The sequence below is a fragment of the Euleptes europaea genome, chromosome 2 (assembly GCF_029931775.1).
Source record: "Euleptes europaea isolate rEulEur1 chromosome 2, rEulEur1.hap1, whole genome shotgun sequence".
Lineage (NCBI taxonomy): Eukaryota > Metazoa > Chordata > Lepidosauria > Squamata > Sphaerodactylidae > Euleptes > Euleptes europaea.
The window spans coordinates 77,062,597-77,085,337 of NC_079313.1; the positions used below are offsets into that span (position 1 = coordinate 77,062,597).

The 22,741-nt window shown below is 45.7% G+C and overlaps 1 protein-coding gene across 1 annotated transcript in view; it reads left to right on the plus strand.

The window, feature by feature from the left end:
- PTCH2 (patched 2) overlaps nucleotides 1-22,741 on the plus strand; it is a 61,706-nt gene that overhangs the window by 20,449 nt on the left and 18,516 nt on the right. Inside the window, exons 3-6 of the mRNA XM_056867651.1 lie at nucleotides 12,601-12,790; nucleotides 13,093-13,162; nucleotides 14,913-15,004; nucleotides 21,641-21,836. Coding sequence (XP_056723629.1) covers nucleotides 12,601-12,790; nucleotides 13,093-13,162; nucleotides 14,913-15,004; nucleotides 21,641-21,836 — 548 coding nt within the window. The remainder of the gene's footprint in view (nucleotides 1-12,600; nucleotides 12,791-13,092; nucleotides 13,163-14,912; nucleotides 15,005-21,640; nucleotides 21,837-22,741) is intronic.

The window sequence follows — 22,741 nt, forward strand, 5'->3', positions numbered from 1 at the left end:
CTTTGGAAGGTGGACTTCGTTATTATTACCCCACTGAAGCCTCTCCCCTCCAGAAACCCCACCCTCCTCAGGCTCCACCCCCAAAATCTCCAGGAATTTCCCAACTCGGAGGTGGTAACCCTAGCCCTGAGGCACCACTGGGGAAGGGCCCAGATGGGACAGGCGCTGAGTCAGCAACCTTACAAGGCAAGGGACTTGCTGCAGAAGCCCAGGGACAGCTGCAGGAGCTGTGGGTAGGAGTCGAAGGCCCACAAAAGAAGGCCTGGAGGTCAGCAGGCTCAGCAGGGCGCAGGTGGCACACACAAGGTGATGGGCGCACAAGAAGGCATGGACTATAGAGGGATAATAAAGTCAGAGACAAGGGGTCACCTCCAAGGGTCTAGGAAGAACCTGTGGGAACCCCCACGTGACGTTGGGGTGGGGTACTGGATCTGATGCCTCGAAGAAGGCTTGACAAATGGTTTACCAATTTCTGACATAGAAATTAAAATGTTTTAAAATGTGTTTGACGCTAATGCATTTGTTGCCATCATGGCTCCAGTCCAACAAATGTGAGGCAGACATCTGACCTGACCATTAAAGTTTCCCCTATTTGGTCTGGCTCCAGCAAGAAACCTCTAGTGCTCCTGCTCAATCTGTAAGATGCGGGGTATACAACCTGGTTCTTTGAGTGCTCTATGCAAAATGGAAACGATGCTGCTGAAGTAGTGTGCGGGGGTGGGCTCTGCCAATCTTGGCTTTTTGAAGTGCTTGATCTTGCCCAGGGCTGGTTCAGAGTATTTTGTTACCCTGAGCAAGGTACACCCATCGCCTCCTGTGCTGCCGTTGGCTGGAAGCAAGCCAAGAGCCTCAATGCATGGGCTCTTTTCTCATTATGCCACCTAGGGTTGCCAACCTCCAGGTACTGTACAAAGAGGCAGCACGTGGCTCATGAGCCACGTGCTGCCTCTTTGTACAGTTACCACTATTTTCAGCATAGGTTCCTTCTTTCTCCAGTCAACCTCCAGGTACTAGCTGGAGATCTCCTGCTATTACAACTGATCTCCGGCCGATAGAGATCAGTTCACCTAGAAAAAATGGCAGCTTTGGGAATTGGACTCTATGGCATTGAAGTCCCTCCCCTCCCCAAACTCCACCCTCCTCAGGCTCTGCCCCAAAAACCTCCTGCTGGTGACGAAGAGGGACCTGGCAAACTTAGTGCCACCCCAGCCAATCTCTCTTGGGTGGCTTGGCTGGAGAACTGGCCCTGATCTTTCCACCCTCTGGAGCTGCATCTGTTTCTACTTTATAAAAAACAAAGGATGTGCATAGTTCTTTTTCTCCTATTGTTTGTTTTTGTTCTTTTCATTATTACCCACCCTTTGTTAGTTGATCAATTTCAATTTTTATTACTCCCTCCCCCTCCTCCATCCACTTACTGTGTGGGCTAGACCAGGGTTTATGCCAGAGCTCCCGGATATTAATAGCATCAGGCCTTCTGGGACTACGTTTCCCAAGATGACCTAAGCTGCAGCACTGCAGACACATTAGATGGAATGTCCAAAGTGTTTGGGAAGGTGGGAGGAGAGATTCTGTGCTTGCTGCCTCTCCCTAACCCGGCCTGACTAGGCCAACAGAAGCAGCACCCTTAAACTCAGCCCCAGTATAAGCTCCATTCCCAGTTTGCACAGTGAGGAGAGACTGGTGAAATGTTTCTCTGCCCACTAGCACATGCAGGTTCCCTCTCTTGTACTTCTTCTCGGAGTTCCATGAATTCTACCACAGACAACCAGGTACGAGAACCAAAAATTAATTAATATTACTGTTATTTTAAAAAACAGTCCTGGCATCATAATTATTTTAATGAAGATATCTTTCTCAAAATTTTTAATTAGTATATAAGAAGAGCCCTGCTGGATTAGACCAGTGGTCCATCTAGTCCAGCATTCTGTTTCACACATTGGCCAACCAATTCCTCTGGAGGTCCCAACAAAAGGGCATAGGGGCCGAGGCCTTCCCCTGATGCTGCCTCCTGGCTAGGGGTGCCAGGTGGTTGTGGACAAACCCCCGGCAATTCACCCCTCTGCCCACCGACCAGCTGAGGGTCGGCGGGCAAACGTGCACGCACGTAAACACCGCAGCACGTCACTTCCGGTAACCGGAAGTGCCACCTCGCGAGGGGCCTCATACCACTGAAACTCTTAGTTTGCAAAGGGCCTTTTTACCACTCAAGAGTTTGAGTGGTATAAGGCTCCTCGCGAGGCGGCACTTCCGGTTGTAAACAGGAAGTGATGCGCGTTGGCGCAACCCTTTGAGCTCTGCCCCAAAAGCCTCCCACCAGAGGAGAGGGGGGGACCTGGCAACCCTACTCCCAGCACTGGTATTTAAAGGTTTATAGAATTTATATCCCTAAATAAAACAAGGGTATCTTTTCATCTGTTGAATGTTGGAGAGTGCAACTGCAATCAGCTGGCCCTGTTCCAACTGCGTGCCCCTTTAAAGGTTTGGTTGTCTTATCCAGTGATTGCCTTCTTTTGCACTCGGAATGTTGCGGCCTGCTTACTTGGAACAAGAGGATTCCCCCCCCCCCGCTACCCCTGATGTAATGCACACATGAGTAGGATGTGGCCTGAATATTGCTGGAGTTGGGGGGGAAGGCGCTCAGGAAGTGGATAGCCTGCTCCACGTCCTCCAACTCAAACTCTCTTCGTGCCCAAACTCCGGATACTGCACACAGTACTAACTACTAGAATTTGGAGTTTGATACCACAGTGTGTCATCTATACTCCAGGAGCTGAAACTACAATTCTTCTAAGCAACAAATGCACAGGGGTTGCTCATCTGTTGTGGGATGTAGACCTCTTACCTCAGGGAGGAGCTTTGCTTTTGGAGATGTTATGTTCTCTCCCTGCAGACTACAGGGCCATTGCAATCGGAAGTCTGGCAGGATGGTGTCATGAAAATACTTGGAGGGTATGGCATTATGGATACAGACAGACACAATTCTTCCCCTCTCCAAACATGTCTTTAAACAGGGATGTCAATTTTGTTTTAAAAAGCAACTATTAGACTTTAAATTGTTATTTTTGTTAAAATGTTTAAACATTAACAGTTAGCATCACCTGGGTCACAACCTTGGCTTTCTCCCAGCCCTCCCCTTTAATGGCTGGGGAGCGCCAGCCTCTCCTTCCTCCTCCCAAGTTGATGTCTCTATTATCACCCCAGCTCTGCCCCATGTTATTCCCTACTCTATCTTTTATATCCCTACTTTCACTGCCTCTGTCCCTTGATCCTCCCACACTCCCTTCTTCTGACCAGTTGGAGGCCTCCACCACTCCTAGAGCCAGGCCTCTGAAGCTGGATCTCAGCTATACCTGCATTACCAAAGTGTGACATCAGTGCCACAGTTAGGGTTGCCAACCTCCAGGTACTAGCTGGAGATATCCTGCTATTACAACGGATCTCAAGCTGATTGAGACTGGCTGGTTACCAGTCCACCTGGAGAAAATGGCCGCTTTTGCAATTGGACTCTATGGCATTGAAGTCCTTCCCCTCCCCAAACCCTGCCCTCCTCAGGCTGCGCCCAAAAACACTCCCGGCAGTGGTGAAGAGGGACCTGGCAACCCTAACCATAGTGTCCTATTTGCTGGTGAGGCAGTGGTGGTTTTAATTGGACTCCTGCAATTCCAGCAAATAATTTGCTCTTTCATTTTTACTAAAGGAAAAGCAAGTAGGGTGCTATTCCTCAATACAGTTGGATAGTTGCATAACTATTGCTGGGTTGTGGCTAGTGTGATATAGAGCCAGTGTGGTGTAGTGGTTAAGAGCGGTGGTTTGGAGTGGTGGACTCTGATCTGGAGAACCGGATTTGATTTTTCACTCCTCCAAATGAATGGCGGAGGCTAATCTGGTGAACTGGATTTGTTTCCCCACTCCTCCACATGAAGCCAGCTGGGTGACCTTGGGCCAGTCATGCTCTCTCATCCCCGCCTACCTCACAGGTTGTCTGTTGTGGGGAGGGGAGGGGAAGGTGATTGTAAGCCTTAAGTGGTAGAGAAAGTCGGCATATAAAAACCAACTCTTCTACTTTGGGGGAAGTCCGTGGTTATTTAAATCACCTGGATAGCCCTTGAATGCCATGATAATTTACTGAGGCTGGTTTGTAAAATGCCAACCTATCTTGCCCAACTAGGCTAGCTGATCCTTTAGTATGGATTATATACCCCCTTACTGAAGATACAAGCTAATGTGCTGAAGAGCCTGGATTTATGTCCTTCTGTAAAAGGCAAATGTCACATGTAGCCAAAATTCAGATCAGGCTCCATGGAAAGAAACAGCCTGACTCCTTGACTTCCCATTGTTTTGCTAACATAAACCAGGCTCCCTGCACTTATTAGCTTACAAGGAAAAATATGACTTTTTAAAGGACACATTTTTAAGAATGCAAATAACAGAGCAGGTACTCAGGTTAAATCAGTTAAATCAGACAGGTGTTGAATGGTTAAATCCTCCTTGCCCCTCTCTGTGTGGTCTCAATTTGAATCAGGTCTGCACACACATGTGTGTGCAATTTCTCTTCTGCCTATTATCTGTCTGTTATCTGTCTATTATCTCTGACTTTGGATTTCTTATATTGGATGGGTTTCAGAGGAGCGTGTTGTAACACAGGAGAAAAGGCAAACTCTGGCATAACATTTCTGTTTATGGTGGTAATGCCTACAGTCTAAGCCTTAGGGCGATCTGGCAGGGTAACCAGGATTGACTGCATTAATGGAGAAGGGTGTCTAGTTTTTTAGTTATGCAATGGTTTCAGTCACAGCGGTCCTGGAGCATCCCAGGTTATGGATCTCTTGTCCACCCAGTGTAATATAATCATCCCAAACTAGGTGTTCCCATTTTTGTTGGACCCAGGTCATGATGTTGATATTTACACCCAATCCAAATTACCTGTTATTGATACTCCCGCAATCAAGGCAGTACTATTTCCCTGATTAAATCCAAAGAAGGTACCCGTGAGATTGTACACAAATTGTCCAGTGTTGGGCTGCTATGAATTCCGTCAACATGCACGTCACATCAGGAAGTCACAGAGCCATATGTGCTGTTGCTCTAAGTTCCCCACCCATCTTTGCATAATGTCTGCTCACAAGACAGTGGCCATTATATTTTTCTTGGATCAAAATTTATTTTAAAAAATATTTTTAAATGTGTCCTGTAAGAAACATTTCTTGATATCCTGCAAGGTCAGTTTTTTCTCCTGTATACCTTCACTCTGGTGCACTTTTTATCCCAAAATTGCCTCTCAGGTGGAAAAAAAAAATACAAATTTGCAAAACATGGGGACTGGGGAAAAAACATTTTTGATGGACTTGAATCAACAGGTTCAGGTTGAGTTGACTTTTATCCATTTGCCAGATGGGATCCAGACAGCTTCCCTCAAGGTACTTCTGCTTCAGAGATATGTCTTCCCAGTACACGAAACTGCAAGGCTTACATGGGGAGACAATTATATTTTTTCACCAGATAGTGTGGAATAAAATTGCATGGGAATCACAAACACTTATTGGATAGTGCTTGACGTATACAATATAACACCTCCATCCCGCGTTTGTATTAGTTCGTTTATTTGTTACTTGTTCAGAGTTAGGGCACGCTCTTGCCCTTCTGTACCACCATGGTAGCGGGGAATGCAAGCAGGGTTGCCCCTCCCTTTGCTGAAGTGTTTCATTATTTCAAGAATATTCGCCTTTTAAAAATGTACTTCGTTGGCTTTCATCCAGTGAACTACACAGAAACCTTATGGGATAGGATTCTCCACCCACACTGCAACGCATTGTGATCCCTGAAAATTCTGCTCATGGGAATTAGGGGACCCCCACCAACAGGACAGAGGACAAAGTGGGGGTATGGAGATGGAGGTGGAATCTATGAAAATCACCCCCCCCCAAAAAAAAAATTGTTGAAAGGGCACTCCAGTGGTGGCATGTGATGGTAGGATACAAGTCATTGCTTCTGTTTAGTCCTTGGAAGACTGCGTGCTTCGCTTTTTCCAACAGTGAGATTATTGCCTTGATTCCCCCCCCCCTTAAGTGGAAAATTATAGTCTGCATGCAAGAAGAATATCCCCGCGGCAGCCACCACCATCTATTTCTTGGAGACAGGAAGCTGGGCCTGCTAGTGCTGGATCAGGGCTTCTAGTGAAAGCAGCACTCTAAATAAGATCTAGGTGTTTTACTGTCTGGAAAGGCTTTGAGAAGGGATTCTCTTAGGAGCTATCCACGCTGCCCTGCTGCTATCCTCACTTTACTTTCTGTTTTGTCCATGGTATTCCTGTTCTGTTTCTTTCTCTACCTCTGAGTAAATGGAGAAACTCTGGTCATTTTTCTTTTGTGGGCCTGAGTTTCACTTCCCTGTATGTTAGTCTAAACATACTTTAGGCAAGAAATGGACCCTGCTTTATACCCTCACTAGGACTGCGTCTTTGGTGGCTTCTGCCATAAATATCCATGCTAATAAAAGTGTTAAGAGATTATGTCTTTGTGGAAGGGAAATTGGTGGTGGTGGGGATTTCACTGCAGGAGAGGCTATTTTTTTAGGAGGGGGCAACATTTATTGTCCAAACAGTTTCCCCAAGCCAGGTGGGCCATTAATAGAAGAGCCCTTCCCTGCCCCTTTTAATTGAGGCTCTCTTGGGCCTCCCAGCTGGTGTGGAAACGGGGGGGGGGCAGGGGGCATTTGGGTGGCCCAGCTGGGAGGGAGGAGTGCCTAGCCCTGCAATTTATCCAAGAGCCTGTAATTATGGGTATAATTCTGAAGGCCTGTTCCACTCCCTGGGAAGCAGCTGAAGGGGGTGGGGGGAGAGACGATGTCAGCATGTGTAACCCAAGACCGAGACATTGTTTTTGTGAACACCAGGTAATTGATCTCCCCAACTTTCACAACTGACCATTTCTCAGCTGGGCTGAGAGGCAAATCTTCTTGTTTAGGTTGTCTGGAAGCTGTGCAGCGGATAGTGCAGCCCTGATGTCATTGTTGCCAGGTCCTTCTTCAACACCAGCTGGAGGTTTTTGGGGTGGAGCCTTAGGAGGGTGGGTTTGGGGAGGGACTTCAATGCTATAGAGTCCAATTGCCAAGGCGGCCATTTTCTCCAGGTGATCTGATCTCTGTCAGCTGGAGATCAGTTGTAATAGCAGGAGATCTCCAGCTAGTACCTGGACTGTGAAATGTGTATGACCCCAACTTCATATTGTCAGTGCAATCAACAGGATACGACTCCATGATGCACCTCAAAAACAAGGCACCCAATTGCAGCAACCTTGAAAGGATTATATACGGACAATTATTCCAAAGACATTGGTTCTAAAAAAGTATAACTTTTGTATATAGTTTTATTTGTTTAGATGACATGACTGTATATATCTGTTCACTGGATTTGATCACTGCACATAGAATATAGCACACTTTGCATAGTATAATTAATGTGTTTTGTTGTCTTATGCTGCTGTGTTTATAGGGGTACCTGGAGGTTGGCAACCCTAGGCATAATTCCAGCAGCACCCTAGGTCTGTTAGGATGCTGCAGAGAATGGCCATGGAATATTGCCCACTCTATGATTTCTAGGGTGCAGCCCTAGATGTAAGAAAAATTATGTCAGGAATTAAAAGTATTCTACAGAGCAGGGTGGCAGGGTAGGATCCACGCCAGTCCGTCCTGTTGACAGAGTATGTGTGTGTGTGTTAAGTGCCGTCTAGTTACTTCTGACTTATGGTGACCCTATCAATTAATGACCTCCAGAACATCCTATTGTTAGCAGCCTTGCTCAAGTCTTGCAAACTGAGGGCCACCTCTCTTTTTATTGTTGACAGAGTACCTCAAGGCAAGTTCTCGCTGTAGCCCTTCAACTCAAGCTGATTTTGCAAAAGCAGATTGGCCGGGCCCTTCAGTTTCCAGCCAGCTCTTCCCCGGGCATGTCCTGCTGGACGTGCTGTGTGGATGTTCTTAGATCGGCCGGCTCTGGGTTAGTAGGCACTTCTCCATTTGGCTCCCAACCAATTCAGCTTTCCCTGCTGCCCTTGTTGGTGCCCAACAAGCTGTGCTGCTTGGGGTGGTGGACAGAGTGGAGAGAGTTGAGGGAGTTTCTAAGCGTGCTGTGAGGGTATCTCCTGGGGCAACAGGCCTTACTATATGAGAAGTGCCCTGTACATCGGCTTTTCTAGCAGGATGGGGCAATGCAGGTGTGCAGGAGGGGACCCCACATAGTACAAGGGCCCATTGAGGGGGAGGGCCCTGAGATCTAGACTGACAGTTGGAGATCTACAGCACCAAAAGACCCCCCAGCATTTGCAGGGCCATGGCCCAGTGTTTGCCTCCCTGCCCTTATGAGGATATTTGAACACTCTTGGGGAGTCTGTGGGAACGGTGCATGGCATCGCCGGAGTGTATGTGTGCGCAGTGTATGTGGGGTGGAATGGGGGATAATCCAATCTAACACTTCAAGCCAAAGCAGCAGTACAATTGGGGGTTTGATCAGGAGGGAGAGAGACCTTTTGCATGAAAAAGGAGAGGGCTTCCTTTGTTAATTGGAGTAAAAAAGAATTTGCATAGGGCTCCTCATTAACATGCTCACTGTTGCTACCTCGCTGTATCCCAGAGTCCCCTCCTCCAGCTTTGCGTCAAACAATGCTGCCCTCTCAGTGCAAGGGAAGGGTGGGGTGGGCAGGAACAGCTTGTGAAGGGAGAGAGCTGTGGCATACAGAGCAAGGGTACCTTGTTTAATCCCCACCCCACCCCCAGACTAAAGTGAGCTCCCCATGTAAACCATTCTTGGCAGCCTCTCTCGTTTTGCCTTGTCTTTTCATGTTGCTCCCTGGTTAATTAGGGTGTTGGAATTTGAGGCTTCCTCGTTCCCCTTTGAAGCTTCAGATTGTCCTGTTCCAAATTAACCCTAATTACAAGGAATATCTCCCTCTCTCTTCCTTTCTTCACAACACTTGCATATGCACTGTCATTTCTGCTCCAACGGTTGTTAATACATAAATAAATGCCTCCCCCATCCACCTCGCTATCATTCCGCCTTGGCCACTAGAAGGTTGCTGAGAGGACAGGGCCTCGAGTCACTTTCTAATTTAGGTGAAGGGGCTTGCTAGAGGTGCAAATGTCAGCAAGGTTTTCTGACTTGCCAAGTTGGGGTGTGTGCTCCTTGCAGGATTCTCGGCCCTGGTCATCTTATGGCACAAATCCATGCCTCCTGGCATTTGTTAATCAGGCTGTGTGCTTTAAGTCTGTCTGATGACGGACCCCTCCAATTTTGGGGATCCATCTTTGCCTGTGGTCTCAAAGTTTGGACTGAGCACGCTCCCCACCCTTCCTTCACATTCTGGTTGTTGGTGTGGTTTCTCTCCTGGGTGGCCTATTCAAGATCAGCACAGCTCAGCATGACTTCTGGTGCCTGGCCTCCCAACGGTTTGGATTCAGCCTCTGACACGACTCTCCCCTCCCGGCTCTTCTCATCTCAGATGCACAGTGTATGTCCTCTCTCTGTGTTCTTTGGCATGGCCTCCTCCCTCATTGGCATCCCAGCTGTTCCTTGGGAGAGAGCAGGATGGAAACAAAAAGTATATCTGTCAGTCAGCTTTTCTTTTTACTTTTTCAGCCGCCGCAAAATATTAGAATTTATACTTTAAAATGGCACAAAATAACAGGTCAGAGAAAGATAAACTTAGAATTGTCGGTGTCAGCACTGAGTTCTTAGTAAAAATTGAAGCACAAGCCAGCTTTGGTGATAAGAAATATACAATGCAGTCCTTAGCAAAGTTACACCCTTCTAAGCCCATTGACTTCAATGGCCTTACAAAGGTAAAACTTTGCTTAGGGTAGCACTGATAATATCAGATGAAATACTTAGAATGAGAGAACACCAGTGAGAAATAGAATAATTAGGCTGAGGATTTTCTTTTCATATCCTCATTTTCTGAGTCTGAGTTTAAAAATAAGGGTGAGCCATAGAGATTTTGACATTTCAAGTAGAGGGTTGGAGGCTATATGCTTACTAGTATTTTTAAAAGATGTGTACGATAGTTACTGAATATGAACCAGTATTGGAATCCTATCCATTGTGGTGTGGTTAGGGGGTTGGGCTAGGATATGAGACACTCAGGTTCAAATCACTCCTCTGCTATGGAAGCTTGCTGAGTGATAGGGTTGCCAATTCTGGGTTGGGAAGTTCCTGAAGATTTTTTTGGGGGTAGAGCCTGGTAAGGTGGGGTTTGGAAGAGAAGGGACCTCAGTAGGGTAAAATGCCATGACTCCCCTCTGCAAATCAGCCATTTTCTCCAGGGGAGCTGATGTCTATAGTCTGGATATCAGATGTAATTTTGAGAGAACTCCAGGCCCCACCTGGGGGCTGATAACCCTAAGTGAGGCTCAAGAAGCCTGCATACTGATCTGAGTTAAATGGCTGTAATCTCTACAATATGCCCCAGAATCCTTTGTCATATATAGGAGTTGCCATAGAATATGTCACAGAATACTTTGTTATAAACGGAAGTTAAACAGGAGATATACAGTGATTCTTGAGCAGACAAAGTTAACATGGAAAAGGGTTCCTAACAGTAGAAATTTAAAAACCACAGGTGTAAAACAACATGAAAAGTTACAGCCAAATACTAGCTATGGGGGTGGACAGTAGGGATTTCAGGTATAAGTACAGGGAAACTCCCTAGGTGGAGGTGAATGGTTGATTCTCCTTCTCTTCATAGCAGCTCTTCAGGACCTTGGCCATCGAATGCCGAACAAACAGTTTGTGAAAACTGAGGGAACAAGAAAAAATGGGGGGGGGGGATTTTGTTGCAAGGCTGCTACTAGGGGTGCTACTGGATTCAAATCCAGCTGTACTAGGGGTTTGTGTAGAGTAGAATTTGGGGACACAATCCATTTGCCTTGGCCTTGTAAAGGAAGAAAACAAACTCCTGTCATTCCAGTTTATGATGACTCCCATTAGTCATATTCATTGATCTTACTGTGCTCTTTGGAGCCACCAGTACACTTACCTGGCCACCTCAACTCTGCCAGTAGGTGAGACACAGACAGCACTCTGTAGCAGCTGAGGATCCAGGATCTGAGGGCCAGACTACACCAGAGGCTCGGCCATATATAAACCCAGAACCACCACTGCTTTCTTTATTTCTCTCTTTTTTACAAAATTCTGCAGCAAAATACCCCTGTGGGAAGAGGGGCTTCTTAACCTTTTCTCCTGCGGTGGTTTTCCTGTTAAAAATAATCCCTCCTCCTGTACAGCCCTTCCTCCCTCGCCCCCGCCAAAAGTTGGGGGGAAAGCAGCTTTTTGGGGGGGGGGGTAATTTTTAGCAGAAAACCTTCACAGAAGAAGAGTTAAGATTTTGCTCCCCCTACATGCAGGTCCTCTGTTGTAAACTGCATTTTATGAAAAAGAAAAACTTTGAGGGGAAATGACATGCGACTGAGGATCACACATATCTGTGGCCAGTCTGAATAAGAAAACTTTTTCTTAAGAGAGGGGGTGTTTTCTATTGATTCCCCCCTCCCGCTGCAGCCACTGAGCCACCCAAAATTTTGTTCCTGGGAATTAGCAGACCCTCAAAGAACAGCGTAGTGGGAGTCTGCAGTGGGAGGGTGGAACTGACAGAAGTCACTGTTTCCTTTAAGAAAACTTGTCTTTGAAAGGTGGTGGGGTTGGCAAAATTAATTTATCAGATTAAATTAGCAAAAATAAATTAAGTGCACATTCTATTCATGCAGTTTGGAATCCATTTATATGTTTTGCCAACCAACACTCAACTTTTCAGCCTCCATCTAGCACTAGGAATATTTTCATTTCCCCCCTTGTTAATTTTGTTTGTTTTTTGTTTTCCCCTTTGTTATATTTTGTTAATATGAATAGTACAATAAACGTTTTAAAAGAAGAAATGTCTTTTAGGCTGAAATCCTGTTTATACTTACTTGGAAATAAGCCTCACTGAATAAAGTAGGACTTACTTTTGTGTAAAGTATGCATCTGGATCGAACAAACAACTAGTCCATGTTAGACACAACAATTTACTCAATAATCTTCTTCAAATAAAAGGAAAGCACAGCCTTTCAATACCTTGATAATGTGAAGAAAACTGTGCTTTAAGTGTGTTGAAGGATGACTAATGTGCATGATGTGATCCTATGAAGACTCTCAATTCTAGTGTCTCTGATGGTGATGATCTGTTAGGTATCCATCTAATGGGGCCGAGATAAATGAGTTGTACAGTAACTCCCAAGGAGCCCCGTGGCGCAGAGTGTTAAGCTGCAGTACTGCAGTCCAAGCTGTGCTCACGACCTGAGTTCAATCCCAACGGAAGTTGGTTTCAGGTAGCCGGCTCAACGTTGACTTGGCCTTCCATCCTTCCGAGGTCGGTAAAAGGAGTACCCAGCTTGCTGGGGGTAAAGGAAGATGACTGGGAAAGATACTGGCAAACCACCCCGTAAACAAAGTCTGCCTAGTAAACATCAGGATGTGACATCACCCCATGGGTCAGGAATGACCTGGTGCTTGCACAGGGGACCTTTACCTTTTTTTTACAGTAACTCCAGGGTCTCTACTTTCTCTCCCCACAGAGGGCAGTCGTGTCAGCCAGGAACTTCGGTATACAAAAGAGAAGCTAGGAGAAGAATCTCTCTACACGTCCCAGATGCTCATACAGACTCCCAAACAGGAAGGAGAAAACATCCTGAACCCAGAGGCCTTAGGAATGCATCTTGAAGCTGCTTTGGCTGCTAGCAAAGTACAAGTCTTACTGTATGGAAAGTAAGTAAAAACTGGAGACTGTACTAAAGTACAGTACTATTCTTTGCTGAATTACACCATCTAGTCCAGGATTCTGTTACCAACAGTGGTCATCCAGGTTTCGTTGGGCACTCACAAGCAAGGCATGAAGGTGATATCTTTCCCCCACTTTTTGAACCCAGCATCTGGTATGCAAGATATACTGCTTTGGTACATGGAGGTTCCATTTAGCTATCTTGTATTATCTAACCTTCCTAGCACAGACTTTGCTTCAGGGACTCCTGCAAAGTCCTGATGTTCATAACTTCTGCTTCTTTTTTCAGGTCTTGGGATCTCAACAAAATCTGCTACAAATCTGGAGTCCCCATAATTGAGAATGGGATGATTGCACGGGTGAGTCACCAAGGGAATGTATAAATCCACAGAAAAATAGATGCACAAGTACTCATGGGAGAGAGGTTGATTTGAGTAGCACCATAGAGACCAACAGGTTTTTTTGGGATATGAGCTTTCAAGAGTCAAAGCTTCCTTTGTCAGGTGGATCAGCTGGGGAAATTCTCTTTGTTAGACAGCATACTAGTTCCCTGGGGATGTACTGATTGGTTGGAGAATAGGGTGGGCTCTGGAAAGGATGTCTAGGTTGCTATGGAGATAGGATGCATTTTTCAAAATAGGGATGCTGTCACAATGGAATAGCTTCCCAAAGCATCTGTCTGGGAGCAGAGACCTCAGTGCTTCTGCAGAGTGGACATACTCCTTTTTGCGAAACTCCTCACTCTGGTAACAATCATTCCTGCATAGCTGAGATAAGATTTAACTCTGAGGCCTTATCTCTTTTCTAGCTATGTCCTAGGGGAGTAAGAAGAGGGAAGCCCATTTGATCTTTGCCCACTTGCAGTAGAACCTGTCCTTTTGTGATAAGGGCTTTCCACTTTGCATGCCGACCAACCCGTCCCTGAGTTTTGCAAAATCCTTTATTTAGTCAGCAAGGAGAAATCCTCCCTTGTATTAGCCTGGTGTCCTCAGGGCCAAATTAGATGTGGACTGTGTCCTTGTGTTCGACATGGGGACACTGCTGCCATTTTAAAGCCTAAAATGGGTGGTTTAAAAATGTTGTGAGGGCCCAGTCCTGATCCCCATGCCTTTTCAAATGCCAAAACAGCCACCCCACAGCTGTTTTGGCACTTGAAGAGGCACAGGAGGGGAAACAAGAGCCCCTTCTCCCACCATGCTGCAGGCCTGCAAAGCATTTTTAAATCACCCTTTTTAGTCTTTCAAAAATAAGAAGGAAGAGAAAGAGTTGGTTTTTATACCCCGATTTTCACTAACTTTTAAGGAGAATCAAACCGGCTTACAATCCTTTCCTTCCCCTCCCCACAACAGACACCCTGTGAGGTAGGTGGGGCTGAGGGAGTTCTGAGAGAACTTTGACTGGCCCAAGGTCACCCAGCTGGCTTCATGTGGAGGAGTGGGGGAAACCAACTCAGTTCACCAGATTAGAGTCTGCCGCTCATGTGGAGGAGTAGGGAATCAAACCCGGTTCTCCAGTTTAGAGTCCACCACTCTTAACCACTACACCATGCTGGCTCTCAGACACAAGGAGGTACTGTCATGTCTAGTTTGGCCCTCAGAATCCACTTGCCTGGATTAGCTCATTTAGCCAGGATGTGGTTTCCAGGCCTTCCTTGTTTGAACTGAGGAGTTTGCATCGGGAATTGTGCTACTCCAAAAGACTGCAAGAAAGCCATTTGCTACTCCAGAAGAGTGCAAGAAAGAGAAAAGGGAACTATAATATGTGTCTGTGTTAGGACTGAGTTACAGTAGGACAAGACTTGTAGAGAAGATATACCAGCGGTGAAATTAGATGTGGGGTTGGGCAGGTCAAACGGGGAAAGTCCCAGTGAGATGAAGAAGATTGTGAAAGTGAGTTTATGCAGGGCTGTTCAAAGCCACTGAAAGCCCCCAGGAAAATATTCCCTTGGGATTTCCCTCACACAACCCAGACCTAACTTTAACATCATACAAAAACAAATCACATAACTTTTCTGGCACTGTGTCCCGTCCCCCAAGGGACTAGGATTCCTCTTGTCATACCTGAGCTTGTGGCTTTTCTTTAGGACTATTTCTCTGTTGTCATCCCCAGATGATTGAGAAGCTCTTTCCCTGTGTTATCGTAACTCCATTGGACTGCTTCTGGGATGGGGCCAAGCTGCAAGGAGGTTCTGCTTACCTACCGTGAGTACCTGCTCCTCGGGCAGATTTTTCTGCCCTGGTGTGATTGTTCTATGAGGCAAATCTTGTTCTAGAAGGGTGTCTGGGTTTTAACCAGCCAGCACAAGAATTGCGGGTTGTTGGCTTCCCAGTGACCCTGTGCAGTTCCACTGAAGATACCTGAAGCCATTGGCTGCCTCCGATCTCTCTCCCACAGGACAGACATATTAACACCCTAGTCTCTTGGGACCCTCATGGCTAATTCCATGAGATGTGACAATTCCATGAGATGTGAATTAGTAGTTGTAGCAGTAATTATAGCACTTTCCCTACATGCCCAAAGCAATTCACATGTGTAATTCCAGTGATCTGTACAGCAAACTTGTAACGTGGGACAGTGGTGCTCTTCCCAGATTAAAGGGAGCAGTGCTGAGGCTTAGAGAAAGTTCCTTCCCTGAGGTCTCACGCTGAGCTCATTTATAAACTGAGATTTGATTTGGGAGGGGCTGTGGCTCAGTGGGAGAGCGTCTGCTTGGCATGCAGAAGGTCCCAGGTTCAATCCCCGGCATCTCCAGTTAAAAGGGACTAGGCAAAGTAAGTGATGTGAAAGACCCCTGCCTGGAGAGCCACTGCTGGTCAGAGTAGACAATACTGACTTTGATGGACCAAGGGTCTGATTCACTATAAGGCAGCTTCATGTGTTCATGTGGGATTTCCAGTCATAGCTCATGTCCTCCATCATTATGGTATACCAGCTGTTGTGTATTGTGCAGCATCCAACAAGGAAGAAGGCACCTGAACATGGCAGGAATGCTTGACTGCCATCACTGGGCAGGTTGGGAGATGGAAAGGGGTTCAGATCACGCTAAGGGGTCTGCACAGGGGAAATAAAGCGAGTGCACTGAACAGTTACACTGGTGACATCTTAAGCTGCCAGTATCCATGCCCAACTTCTGTTCCACCATGAAGTCAGAGCTGGATTAATCTGCATGCCTCTCACATTAGGCTGGGTTGACCTGGGCAGGTCTTTCTTGTTAGAAACCATGATTGAGGGTGCTGGAGGAGGGCCTCTGCTAAGAGATGTGTTTCAAAAAGTATTTGGCAAAACTTAAGTATTTCTGTGCAGATAGTAATAGGAGCTTATTGGGTATCTGGGTTCTTGGCCCCTTTGGACAAGGTTACTTGCCTCCAAGATATTTGCCAGACATTCAGTGGGCATTTAGTATTACTGGGTTTATGGGGAGACTGAGGCTGATAAAACAGGATTGCCTCAAGGTCATTTGTAAGAGAGATGAGGACAGTGACTCCTGCTGTATTCGAGCAGAAGCTTTTCATTGACATCTTTTCTAGAAGGTTGATGTGGCGCAAGATGAAGTGGGCTACGGTATTGCTCCAGAACAGCAGAAGTTAGTACCAGCATGGCTCTGTGGCTTTCCTTCTCCCTATCCCTCCAAAATGTAACCAAAGGGATGTTGTCCAGCCCTCCCCCCTCCCTATTCTACAATGCCAAACTTAGGAAGGGGTTGCAGCAAGCAGTGGGTGGCATGACCGCATCGCTTCCTCCAGCCTGCCCCATAGAATTTGGGCAAATGTCCGCAGCCCCAGACTTTGCTTCCTGCCCTGTTTCCAAATCAGAGGAAAAACACTTTCCCTCCTAGCCTGCCCCTCCCTAAAGTTTCTACTTTCAGGCCAATTGCTTTGTTTTGTTGCTCCTGCTGCCTCGTAATTATGTTTCTATTAAGGTGTACAAAATGGGGGATGGGGGGGAGAGAGGGTAAAGATGTGGGGACCAGCCCCTCCGGAGGCACTGGGGGAGGGAGCGCTAGGAACAATAGCCAGCATTCTTTCTGTTTACATGTGTGTTTGTCCATAAGGGGCCCTGGAGACTTATGCTTTGTCAGCAAACGGCAACACCACGTATTCTCATGCTAATGATACTTTGAAAGCTCCAAGTTGTCCAACAAATGGAATAGTAGCTTTATTCAGCCTGCTGCTGAGAGAAAGGGGACAGTGAGGGAGGGAGGAGAAAATGGATTTCTTGAAAATAAAAAGGGAGGGATTTTAATATCAAGTTGCCAGGAGAAAGAATTGGGTTCCCCTTGAACTCAGCAATAGCAGAAATCCAAGGTGTGAGTTTTTAACAGGACAGTTGCCTCGCATCCCACTAAAGCTACAACGCATCGTTGCTGGGTTTATGTGTAGGGTAATTTACTGAACAGTCAGGGAGATTTCCCCTTAACCCCAAAGCATGAAAGAGTTTTAAAATAAAAAGAAATTGGGTGCAGCGTTTGCGGCATTGGGAGGCCCACACTATCACTATCTTCCTGAGCCCCTCTTTTTAAAACAGATGAGGTTTTAAGAATACACTCTGCATAACAACTCTGGTTCCTGTGCAAGGGGGGGCAGCTGGTAAGGAAGTCAGGTTTTTCTTGCGCTTTCTGGACCCTCCCCGGGAACAAACCTAAACTGCTTGGGTTTTCTCTCTTGCCTCTGCCACCGGGTCTCCTGGGTTCCATGTTTATTTGTAATGTCTTATATCCCCCACCCCACCCTGCAAAAATGTCACACACATCCCAAAGTTTGCTTGTGAATGGTTGGAATGGGGGAGTCTTTCCCCCAGGTCCAGCTTCCGCTTCAGTTCAGCTGAGGGTCTCTCTTCCCCCTCCCTTCTTTTAATGCAAAGGGAGCGAAAACTTGGGAGAACAAAGGGCAGGCAATCTATGGAAAAACAAAAGGGCCCCGACTTGGCTCAGTGAAGCAAGAAACAGCAGATAAAAGAAGCTCTCTTTGGGAGCAGGAGCCGGGCTGTTTGGAATGTGGGAATCGGGCAAGTAGGAACCTTCTTCGGACCTTGGGCTTCATGAATGATTGGGGTGATTCTGCCCCAAGCATGACAAGACTTTCTCCGCCTGGTGCAGCTTTCTTCATCTTGGGAGTTTTTTTTTTTTCCCTTCCCTTTAAAAAAGAAAACAGTAAAGAAACCCTAGGCTTTGCTTCACAATTCATGTTGAAGACAACATGTCCCAAACCTCTCCTTCATCCCATTCGTTAGTTCGTATATTCACTTGGCTCGGTTAATAAAATAAACTTGTAGTCATGTGGCTCATTTGCTCCCTAGAAAGAGCACCCAGCAGAATCTCGAAGGGAAACTTTGCCCATCAAGGTTTCCAGGGGTTTGACAGCCTTTGAGGGCAGGGCCTGTGCAACCTAATATCCTATGTACAACTTAATGGACAGACACCAAGCAAGAAAGAGTCTCCTGTTTCTCAGGAATGAGCCTACATGGGCAAGTCCACCTGCATAAGGTTGCCGGTTTGTGACACAAAGTGAACTCCTGTTACTTCCATGGTTGCATGGCAGGAAGTTGTTAATCAAGGACAGATGCTCTTGTTACAATTTCGAAAAAACTGTGTGTGTGTGTGAGGGGAAAGATCATACCTGTCAAACTTTTCCCTGTCACTGAACTATTACATACACAGAAGTTCAGGATTTAGTTGTTCCAGGCCTGCATGAGGAGTCCTGTTGCTGCCCCACCCACTGGGGCGGAGATGTGAAGGAATACCCTTTACTTTGTTGGGAAGGAAGGCAGGCTGCCTAAGCCTGTAAATACTCTGGGCGCTGAAAGCTGCAGCTGCTAGGCCTCCTGTCCTGTCTCCTCTAGCACTTCTTGTCCCTCCCTCCTTGCTGTTGTCAATAGGACACAAATATTGCCCCGTGGGAAGAGAGAAGATAAAGATGGACGAGTGCATCAGTGGTGGGGTCAGGTGGGAGGAATAGTGGGAATCTCAGTGGTTTCAGCATTTAAAGCTTGTAGGTAGGGACTCCTGTTCAGAAGAGGCTCCATTCTTGTTGGGAAGAAGCTTATGAAAGGCAGTGGAGATAGCAACTGCTGGACAGCAATTGGTTAATAAAATAAAATGCAAGGATTTGTTTGGGTTGCAGCTAATTTTTTGGTCCCAGAGAACAAGATGCAAAATGTTCTAATGAGCTATAACATACTGGGTGTGAACACTCTCTCTGGACATTTGTGCCCTCAGAAGTATCAAAACCTTTGCACCTGCCAATAGGCGTGGATCCAGGCATAGCCATCAGTCTTTCTATGTCCAAGAGGAAGATTTGCACATGGAAAATATTGCTGTGTGTGTGTGTGTGTGTGGGGATGAGTTCTCTGTTATCACAGAACTTTAAAACCCATGGGTATTTTATTCAAAACTTTTTATTAATCAGTTCTGCTTTAGGAGTTGGAATTAATCCCTGAGTGAACTGGATTGTCATGGATTACCTAGGAGGTTGGACTTGCCTTTGAAACTATTCTTGTTGCCTCACCGTTGACAAACGTTGGTAGTGTTCATTTTCCATGTGTCATTAAATGCAACCAGTTCTTCCCTTTTCTGATTGCTCCCTCAACTAATTCTAGATCAAATGTTCTTAAATTTTAAACCAAGAATTGCAGACTCTTTCATGGAATCCAGTGGTCACTTTTGAAAGATGTGCTCTGTGCAATGGATACTCCCTACCCCTCTCCTCCATCACGAGTCTCTAATGATTGTAGAGAATCACTCTACAATGCTGAACCGCTTCTCAGAAGCTTCCCCCATAGTCCCCAGTGCTCATTCTGCTGCGTTACTGCTTTTTCTCACAGTTTAGGTCATTGTCAGTAAAACTAGGAAGGAAGCAAAGGATGGACATTTTATTAGTGGCCAACTGGTCTGTGGAATCTACTGTCTCAGAATGGAGGTAGGCAGAATTTGGAGTGAATCAGACAGGGGAGAAGTGATGGGAAACTCCAGGTCTGGAAAAGTTCCTGGTGTTGTATTTGTAGGGGTATGACCACCTCTGTAGTACTAGTTATCTAAGAATACGATTGGTGGGTCTGAGGCCTTCCTGAGATACATTATTCCACATTTGCCCATTGAGACAATAGTGTCTTGGAAGGCTACCCTTTCTCAGGCAGCAGCAAAATGCCTTTTCTTCCATTTTCTGAATGAGCTTATTACCTGTTCCCATAAATGCAAATATCCAGTTTGTTTGTTTATATCCCGCCTTTCTCATTGAAACTCAGGATGGATTACACAGTGTAAATCCATGCAGTCAATAGAATAAGTCCTGGTAAGCAAAGTAATATGACTAGGATTACAGAAATCTGAAAAAAGCACAAGTATCAGACATGAAATGTTAATAATGTCAAAAGGTAGAATTACATAGATAATAATGTAGTGAGATAAAGATAATACATACAGCAAATAGATAACATATACTGTATACAGTAGTGTAGCCCACAGTCTCCTTATACTGCAGAGCAACACAAGCATATGCCAATGTATATATATGTATCCACATGTAAGTCTACAGGGCATGGTTCTCCTTCCTCCTCTCTGATTATTGATCAAAGCTTCCTTACTGCTTCTGAGATATACCATGATGCTGCCCTATCTGTACATGACCTCAGGCTTGTGTACACACACACGTATTCTCTCACACACACATGCACACTATTCCAGTCCTGCTGGAGGAGGCACTGTATGGTCCCCTGGGAGCTGGCACTCCAAACCAGATGCCAAATGAAAGCAGCATGCTTGATCCTGTTATGCATGGGGGACAAAAGGAACGAAAAACTATCCCAGCACTTCACTCAGGCCTCCCAGCCCTAAATAAGTCTTGTGCAGCCAGTCAGGGCAATTTACACCGCCGTGGTAACATCTTGATAGAGCCTGGGCAGGAACAGGCAGGATCCTGCATGTGCGAAAAGAGGGGGAAACAAACTGAGATTGTACAGCATGATTAACAGCCAGACCTGGTATGCAGGTGTTTGTGCATACTCAAATAAATATATTATACTTAGACAATGGTTTCTGTGCTCTCTCTATATAGCTATATAGTGTCTCCATAGGTGAATCATAACTGACTGAATGCCCACGGTGTATGGTGTCCCTGGGGTGTCCATTGACAGGGCCCAGGTTCGGCCTTGCAAACAGGTTCGCAAAATGACTAGCCTTCCTTTCAACACACAAGCATTTAAAAAACAAACTCTTACAACGTTAATCTCATACTTTATGAAACATAGGACCTGGCTGCTCTGAGAGTACATCGTTTTTAAAAAGAAGAAAATCCAAATGGAGAAATGAAATATTTGGTGATTTAAAAAACAAACAAACTATATTCAGAAAAGCTCAAAGGAGCATATCCAGAAATCTTGGCCATCGTTTCTTAGGACTTTCACAGCATGTTTTCCATTCACGCATTCTAACCGAGGTTTGATTTAAATGTAATGCAGGTGAGTCAGAAGAAATTACCTGTGAACTTTGTAGGTGCCAAGCATTTTGTTTAAACTGAGCCACTTTCTTTTCAAAGCAGCTACAAGTGTTTAGTTAGGCAACCGGCACGACACCCACCCAAGTTCCAGGTTTCCAACACGCTAGCTTAGCATTCATAGTTGCTTCGCATGGAAAGCAGCATAGTTTAAATGAGTGGTTGGGCACATACGAGTTGCACAAGGAAATTCTATTGCCTCACCATATTTTTGCAAAATCTCAGACATCCCTTTATAACAAAACTTTATATGATTTGCAGGTGAACATCCATATATCTTCTCTCCTTTTCCTTCCCCTCCCCTTTCATTTGAGCCAACATTCATGTCAAACATTTGTTGTATCTCTACAGGGGCCGACGGGATATCCAGTGGACCAACTTGGACCCTATTCAATTGATGGAGGAGCTAGGTCAGTTTGCCTCACTGGAAGGATTCAAGGAAATGCTAGATAAGGCAGAAGTTGGCCAGGCCTATATGGAGCGGCCCTGTCTTGACCCCTTCGACCCTGAGTGTCCTGCCAGTGCCCCCAACAGCAAGAGCCAAAAGGTGAGTTTGAACTAGGAATATTTCCTAAATGTTGTGTATGTCTGTAAATAGAGGGGGGGCTAGGTCTTTCAGACAACATATTAATTAGTAAATCTGCATCTCAACTGTACCGCTTTGTACTATAGGTGAGGCTTTAGTGATGGAATGTTCCTTGTAAAAAAGTATTCTGACGTACAGAAAGCAAAGATGTCAGCACGAAAGCTAACCTGGTATCTTCTGTCCTGGTATCTTCTCTGTGCGGAACTTCTTTTTTTGTGCAGAGGAGATTCCATCTAGTGAGTGTAATGCCTCTTGCTGTTTTTGAGAACTAGGCTATAGAGATTCTTCTTATCTGAGAGTTTCTGTGTTTGTAGCCAAGAGCCTGTCTATATGAAGAGAGTCCCACTGAATTTTCCACACGCTCTTGCATTCTCTACCTCTGTCTTCTTTCTGCCTCTCTCCTGATGAAGGATCGGCTTTGAAGTCACACTAGCCACAACTATGCAGATTCATCACAGCCCCCCCCCCTTTGGCTATTGGCTTCCTACTTTAATGTTAAAACGAGACATGCCTGGTTTGACCTGGGGCAGATTAGTGCTTAGGCAGATGTTTTTGCATCTTTGAATTCTGAGATCTGTGAACAACTTAGGTTATGAACACTTCCAAGTATGTCAGAGGCTCCATGGTGCATGAGTAACAGAGAAAGAGGGAACATCTCTAACTGCATTGTGTGCCTTTTTTGCTTTCATGTCCCTGATTCCCTCTCTCTCTGAGGCTCTGTTCCATGTATCTGCACTTGTATATGTACAAGGCTGCATGCAAGTGTTATAGATGGGCACCAGTTTTGTAGGTGTGTATATATGCACATTTGAATGACCTCTGTTAGATGCTAGTCCACATTTAAAATGGTGTCAAATTGGTCATGA